General features: G+C 40.0%; 1 protein-coding gene across 1 annotated transcript; it reads left to right on the top strand.

The window, feature by feature from the left end:
• The first annotated feature begins 2,486 nt into the window (after positions 1-2,486).
• LOC110901548 (leucine-rich repeat extensin-like protein 5) lies at positions 2,487-5,992 on the top strand. The gene is made up of 3 exons (XM_022148368.1): positions 2,487-2,496; positions 3,526-4,731; positions 5,631-5,992. The coding sequence occupies exons 1-3, from the start codon at positions 2,487-2,489 to the stop codon at positions 5,990-5,992; spliced, it is 1,578 nt and encodes a 525-aa protein (XP_022004060.1).
• Positions 5,993-8,039: the final 2,047 nt, after the last annotated feature.

Below are 8,039 nucleotides of genomic sequence, written 5' to 3'. Positions count from 1 at the left end.
AGTTAGGAACCAAACCCGCGATAGCCGTATTGACAGCGTTAGCAATGAGGGTCTCAATAGGGATGTCGTTATTCTCGTTACGTCGGTTGTTCACACTTCTTCTACGAGGCATCTGGAAGGAGATATGTGTGTGAGAGGAGAAAATTTCAAATTACGTGAAGAAAAAAGAGAGATATCCTAACCCGATGTCTACCCATTAACTCACACGTTTAATTATTAATGTTAAAGTTTTCTACAGGAAGGAGCCTGGGCTCTGATACCATAACTGTAACACCCCAACCCGGATAGGGCTGACGTGTCACTATCATAGATATCAAAAACCAAACGCAATCCATTTAACGAAGAAAAGTTGAATTGGAAAGATAAACAAAGTCTTAAAACAAACCAAGAATCCTAAGTTTTAATTAATTCAAAATGTTGAAATAAATAAAAGTCTTTATTCTTGAACCGCATTTTACTCTCATCATCACTAGTTCCCAACCTTTCCCGGATTACCTGTCAACAAAATAAGAAAGCACAACAAAGAAAACTACGGCTGAGCCAAAGGTTGTCCAGTAACGGAAAAATCAGATAGTACAAGTAAAGAAATGACATAAAGAAGAAATAAGAAATTTTTATAAACACAAAACCAAAACTGACGCTTGAACAAAAACTGATCATAATCTGAGGCAGAACATATTCAGACATACAAAGCATACCAGGCAATATTATAAACATAACAGATCAGACACAGATATCAGAATACGTGACTACAAATAATAACAAACCAAGTCGCGTGAGGCGGAATCACCCACGAGCCTAAACAACCAAACAGGTACACAGCTAGCTTGTCCATGCACCTATGAAACGGTGAGTACGTGTACACCCATTGTTCCATCTCCACAAACCAAACCAAACCAAACCAAACCGAACCAAACCGAACCAAACCAAACCAAACATGCTTGGGTGACAGAGTACAACAATTAAAGCTAACGAGAACATGCAACAATGATTACAACTGCTAAAGTCTATTGCATGCTACTATGAACTTCTCAAATAATAAATGCGAAATGAAGCAACTAACGGAAACAAACAAAATCCATACTGCAAAGTAACGGATATGATAAAAAAAATACTCTGATGAGAAGACCAAGGAATCCGTACCTTGATTCAGCAAAGCAAAGCAAAAATCCAAAACCGTTTCCACCTTAAATATATTGCCAACCTAGATCCCGTATATTTTATCTTGATTAGTTTTGTTAAAATTCATGTAAGCTAAAACATCGTTCATTGAATTTCCCGACGGCCGCAAACTAAACATTCCCAATAATAAAATATGTTTTTTTTTGGGGTTAATACTCACAACGGGTTCTTAATCGTCACAATCTATAAAATGTAAGATATCACATTTTGTAGTTTAATAATATAATCCAACCAAAATTTACACAATCAAAATATGGATTTTAACCATTACTAATCTGCTCCTAAGAGAGGTTTTATAACATAATAATTATAAAATTTCATGTACACAGGAACACACATACTAAACACACAAATACCAAAACACACATGCACACAAGCACACCAACAATTCAGATGCACTGTACATGTAAACTCACGTAAACACTAACACACACATCACACTTCCACACACCCCATGCAACACATTCACACAACATCACATCATACCTAATTATATATATATATATATATATATATATATATATATATATATATATATATATATATATTAATACACACATCATACAACACATTCACATATTCACACCTAATTATATGTATATAAATACATGCACATATCACGCAAAACATACAGACACACACACATCAATATACATACGCACACATTCAACTCACACACCCTATTTGCACATACACACGCTTTCACAGATGACGACACACACACCTGATACTCTCGATCAACGTTCTATCAAAATAACGTGCCGCCGAAAGTTCAAGAACCCAACCCATATCCCATGTTGAAGTTACCGGGACAGAAAACGAAAAACATTAAAGTTGGTCGCCTACCTCTCCTGATCGGAAGAACGAAACAACAGTGGTGGCGGTCCGTGATGACAGAAGGTGGCGAACGATGGTTGCGAGGACGACTAAAACGGCGTGATTGCGGGAGTATCTGGTAGAAAGGTGGTGATGACTGGTTCGCGATTCCGGTGGTTCAAATAGCAGCGACGGCTGGATTCTCACCGTAATGGTGGTTCAAAGGGGTGCAACAGCGAGTGGCGGCTGCCAAAAATTGTCGGAGTCGGTCAACAAAATTACGAACACAGTTTATAAAGGAGAAGAAAGGTGATCTCGGTACCTATTCGCAAAACGGCGGACACAAAAAGGTAGACGGTGGCGGTAGACGGAGGCGTACCGGTGGGTTGTGTGGCCTGGATCACCACGGTGAGTGGCTGCGGGGAGGTGGTTGTTCCGAGAAGGTTTTCTTGTGGGTTGAGTTGGCTTTTGAGGTTTGGTTAAAAAGAATGGCTATTGGTGAGGGAATACATATTGCCAAGATTATGTTGCCATAGTTGGAGATGCTAGAAAAAGGAAAACCGTGTGTCTCAATAATCGAAGATTGAGAATTTGAGTGCAAGTGATATGAATGTTTGACTAATTTATTATATTATCATATATCTTTCTCCTTATTTATATACCTCTATATATATATATATATATATATATATATATATATATATATATATTTTGTTGGCTATCCAAAATAGACACAATGAATTCTAAACATGATGATTGCAATAATTTCCTGTGCATACACATTTGTTTTAATAAGTTTAATGTTGTTATTATTGTTATTTTTTTTTCATTTTTTAACGGTTTTAGAATTTACAAGAATCGACTAATATTAGTATCACATAATATCCGACATTATAACATGTCATAATACATATCGTATTTATTATATTAGGGTTAGAAAAGTTTCGTATGTTACAACTTAAATCAATTTTCATAAATGTTTTCAAAAAGAGTCAGTTAAATTGTATTTACCAGTGTAAACTGACGTATTTTCTTAAAGACTGATTGACAGGTACCTCTCGTAATAGGCTGGAGCTATAGGGTGTCAATAGAGGATCTTGCAAATCCATAAGATACCTGAAGTCTGTTGTTTTTGTTTTCTTTGTACATTTATGATCCGCCTGTGGATCTTATTACATTCCAGTTTGTATATTCATAAACTCGAACACTCAGACAATATGGTTTGTAATAGTTTATTCACCAAGCCTTCCGCTGTGCTATAATATTGCATGTATTGACAATGATGATATCAACTATGTCACGATACTCCCCGCCGGGCCCACCGGTAATATGTGGAAATATCGGGGTGTGACAGGTTGGTATCAGAGCCAACATTGAGTCAATTAAACACTAACCTTTGTGTTTAATCTCAATGACACAATAAGCACATTCCTTAGACTCTCGAGTCTAGGCAAATGACCTAGGATTTATTCTTAACTTTTCTTTGCTGTTTATATTTTATTTTGTTTTGATTTCTTGTTTTGACAGGAAGTTCATCAAAAATGCCTCCCAGAGTTAGAGGAAGAGGAAAAAGACCCATGCGAGGGGGACCATCGGCAGCTGGACCATCTCACCGACGCACTCCGCCTGTGTCCCTTTCCAGCTCTGACTCTCATGATCTGTGGGGTCACTCCTTTGAGCCGGCGAGACATTCTGTCTCGTTAAGCTCTTCACCTTCTTTCCATCCATCTTTTGGGCCGCTTATCTCAGACGAGCCCCAACACTCGCACCACTCTTATCAATCCGATCACTCTCACGAGTCTCACCAATTGTACCACTCGTTGCATTCCCATTCGTTTCACCATTCGGATTCTATCTACTCGCCGGCGCAGTTCAATCCGAATGACTATGTTAACGACTTCCTTGGCTACAACCCTTTGGGCCCTGAGGACCATTTTTCTCAGGAAATGGAGATGGACGACGACCCAGATCCGGAGATGCAGACCGGAACATCGGGCCACCCAATAAGCATATCAAGTGGATCTCCATTTCAGGGATCACCATACCGTGGGCCCGATTCGTTTCAAGATAAAATGGCCACTTATGATTGGTACTTTACTCCATCATACCATAGCTCTCTAGCTCAACCTCCTTTGATTGAGCCCCAACTTCAAGCAGTTTCACCTCCACCACTTCCTGTTGAGGAGCCGCCTAAGCAGCCACCGCGGCCACCTTCCGAGCCTCCGAGGCGAAGGAGGAAAGCACGTATATCCGTGCGAGGAGGACCTCGTTTTAGTTCTCCTCAGGGTTCGAGTTCTTACCCTCCTATCCCAGAGGACCCCCAAATGGGTGGGCCATCGAACGCGGCACCGGAGATCGATCCTCCGCCAGCTTCTTATGCTCCACCTCAGCCGCCTATGGGTTTCGACAACCCTATCCCGACTTACCCAGGTTCCTCTTGGTACAACCCTTTTGAAAATCCATCGGGATATCCATCGGATTATGGGACTCATGACCCGTATCTTACAGCTGCGGAATATCATCATCCTTACCCTTCTTCTTACCCTCCAGTTTATCCAACTGGATACCCAGTTCAGGGTTATCAATACCCACCTTACCAGCAACCTCCTCCTCCCCAGCAGCAGCAGCAAACTCAGGAGATCCTGGAAAGGTTAGACAAGGTTGAACATGAGACTAGAAAAACCAAGAAGGAGCATAGTAGCTTCATGAAAGGCCTTGCAAACCTTATTAAAGGCAAGAAGAAGTAGGGAATTGTTAATTTTCTTGTATTCTCTTTAAATCAAGTCCTTACGAGGACATTATTTTATTTTCTGTACTAAAGTCCCTGTGTGGACTTATTTCCGATTTCAGTAGCCCCTGCATGGGCATTGTGTTTTTCTAAGACCCGTTTAGGGCACTTGTACTAGTTTTCATGTTTAGTGAAGTTTATCTTTGGTTTTTAAATATGTATTTTATTACATCATGTTATATCTTTTCAATTTATAATTGATCAGCTAAAGAAATTCTTAGAGGTATAACCTAGCCAAAATAATAACTGTCTATGATGGTATAACATTTTTAAGACAGTAAATCTCTGTTAACCTCTGAAAACATGTTAACATTCCTAGCTGTGCGGTATGAGAAACCACACAAGCTTCCAAATGTACTTGGGTTTTCCAAGTCACCTATATGCAGCCTAAATGATCAATGCGAATCATGGCTAATAAACATCAATATGATGTATACACCAAGACATCCATTAGAGATGTATGCTTATAAGCAAAGGTGTAATAATGACAATGAAAGTTCCATTTATAAACTTCTTGTCAAAAAGGCGATGAACTTTGTTCGACCCTTATAAGATCGTTGATCCAAGGGATCATTGATTATATTCTAATCGTCCCCGTGACAAGCTTTCTAAGCTATTTAAATGTCCTTTGAGACGAGCCTAATGTTAAATAAAATGTCCTTACGACACTGACAGTGTGAAAATTTTATTTCCCCTGTCTAATAAGTATAAAGAATATTATATTCTAGTGATTAATTACTTATTACTTAAAATGGTCTAAATGGTTTAATAATACCATGACCATCTAGTCATCAATGCGATGATCTAATGTGTGATTTAAATATGTTATTTATGTTTGATATAGTATTCAGAAATGCTGGCTCGGATGAAGCAAACAGTCATCCTGCAGAAGGCAACACCAGGATTAATATCACTGGTGCCGAACTACAAGCAATGATCACCGCAGCAGTTACTCAAGTGGTAGATGCTAAGTTTAAAGAGCCGAGTGTTGTTCGGTCTCAAACTCATTCGAGAACCCATTCTCAACCTCATACTCACAAGAAGAGTGAGTCTCAGCACTCATCTAACCAAGGTAGTGAACCCAAGAGGCAGATAGTCCTCGAGCCGACTCCTAGGTTCACCAAGGGTTGTACCTACAAGTATTTTGTCTCCTGTAAGCCGAGGGATTTTACAGGAGAAAAGGGAGTGATTGATTGTATGAAATAGTTGGACGAGATGGAGACTGTGATAGACATCAGCGGATGTGCTAAGGAGGATGTGGTTATGTTTGTATCACAATCTTTTAAGGGCGATGCCTTCACATGGTGGAAAGCTCTAGTGCAGTCCACTGGGAAGGTTCATTTGTACAATCTCTCTTGGGAGAAGTTTGTTGACTTGGTTAAGGACACCTATTGTCCTCAGCACGAAGTCGAGCGGATAGAGACTGGTTTCCTTACCTTAGTGATGAAAGATCTGGATTGTAGATCCTATGTGACTAGTTTCAATTCTATGTCGAGGCTTGTGCCATATCTAGTCACTCATGAGCCCAAACGCATTGCGCGTTTCATTGGTGGTTTGGCCCCTGAAGTAAAGGGGAATGTTAAGGCCTCTAAGCCAGCCACTTATAGATCTGTCGTGGATCTATCATTGTCCCTCACTTTGGATGTGGTGAGGAGTAGGGCGAAGAAGGCTACTGATGAAGGGAAAAGGAAAAGAGAGGATGACAAGTCTCCTCAATCGAACAAAAAGGGCAAGGGGAACTCTGGTTCCAAAAAGGGGCAGTCGAATGATAAGCCCAGATGCAAGACATGTCACAAGAGGCACTTTGGGAAGTGCAACCAGGATCCACAGGCCAAACCATGTGGGATTTGTAAGAAGAAAGGGCACAAGTCTGTTGAGTGCCGAAATATTAATGATGCAACCTGCTATGGTTGCAATGAAAAAGGGCACATCAAAACCAATTGCCCCATGAATGCAAAGAAGCCCGAGGAGGCAAAGAAAAACAACGCAAGAGTGTTCCAGATGAACGCGAGGGAAGCGGTGAACGACGAGAACGTTATAACAGGTACCTTCCTCATCAATAATAATTATGCTAGAGTCTTATTTGATTCTGGTGCTGCTAAGTCTTTTGTAGATCATAAGTTCTGTAAGATACTGAATTTACCAATTAAGACTCTAGACATAAAATATGAGGTAGAGCTTGCCGATGGTACCTTAGAAACGGCTTCAACTCTTCTTGATGGATGTTCTATATCCATTAAGAATTATTCTATCCCGCTATCCCTCTTGCCAATGAAATTGGCTGGTTTTGATATAGTTTTAGGCATGGATTGGTTGTCGCATAACCAAGCCCAAATTGCCTGTGATAAAAAGCTAGTTATTATCAAAACCCCTTCTGGTGAATCAGTCACTATTCAAGGAGATACAGAATATGGATTGCCTAGCAATGTGTCTATTCTTAAAGTGTCTCAGTCTTTGAAGAGTGGATGTGTCATTTACATGGCACAAGTGACTGTGAATGATCCAAAGCCGAGGATTGAAGACATTCCAATCATCTTAGAGTATCTTGATGTTTTTCCTGATGAATTACCTAGATTACCTCCTGAGAGGCAAGTAGAGTTCAGGATAGACATTCTTCCAGGATCTGCACCTATTGCACGAGCCCCTTATCGTTTAGCGCCTACAGAAATGAAAGAGCTCAGAACTCAATTGGACGACTTATTGGATAAAGGTTTCATTCAACCCAGATCTTCACCTTGGGGAGCTCCAATTTTATTTGTGAAAAAGAAAGATGGGTCAATGCGCTTATGCATTGATTACCGTGAACTGAATAAGGTAACGATCAAGAATCGTTATCCTTTACCCAGGATCGATGATTTATTTGATCAGCTTCAAGGGGCGAGTTATTTCTCAAAGATTGATTTGAGATCTGGGTATCATCAACTTAAAGTGAGGACTGAATATGTACCGAAGACAGCATTCAGAACAAGGTATGGACATTTTGAATTCATAGTGATGCCTTTCGGACTCACTAATGCGCCTGCAGCATTCATGGACCTCATGAATAGAGTCTGCAAACCATATCTAGATAAGTTTGTCATTGTCTTTATAGACGACATACTTATTTACTCTCGTAGCCAAGTTGAGAACGAAAAGCACCTTCGGTGTATCTTAGGATTGCTTTGGCAGGAGAAATTGTATGCTAAATTCTCCAAGTGCGAATTTTGGCTTCGCGAAGTCCAATTCCTTGGACATGTTGTTAGTAAGCATGGTA

Source organism: Helianthus annuus, chromosome 13, assembly GCF_002127325.2.
Source record: "Helianthus annuus cultivar XRQ/B chromosome 13, HanXRQr2.0-SUNRISE, whole genome shotgun sequence".
Taxonomy (NCBI): domain Eukaryota; kingdom Viridiplantae; phylum Streptophyta; class Magnoliopsida; order Asterales; family Asteraceae; genus Helianthus; species Helianthus annuus.
The sequence above is the reverse complement of the archived record's forward strand: the minus strand, read 5'-3'. Positions and strand labels throughout refer to the sequence as shown.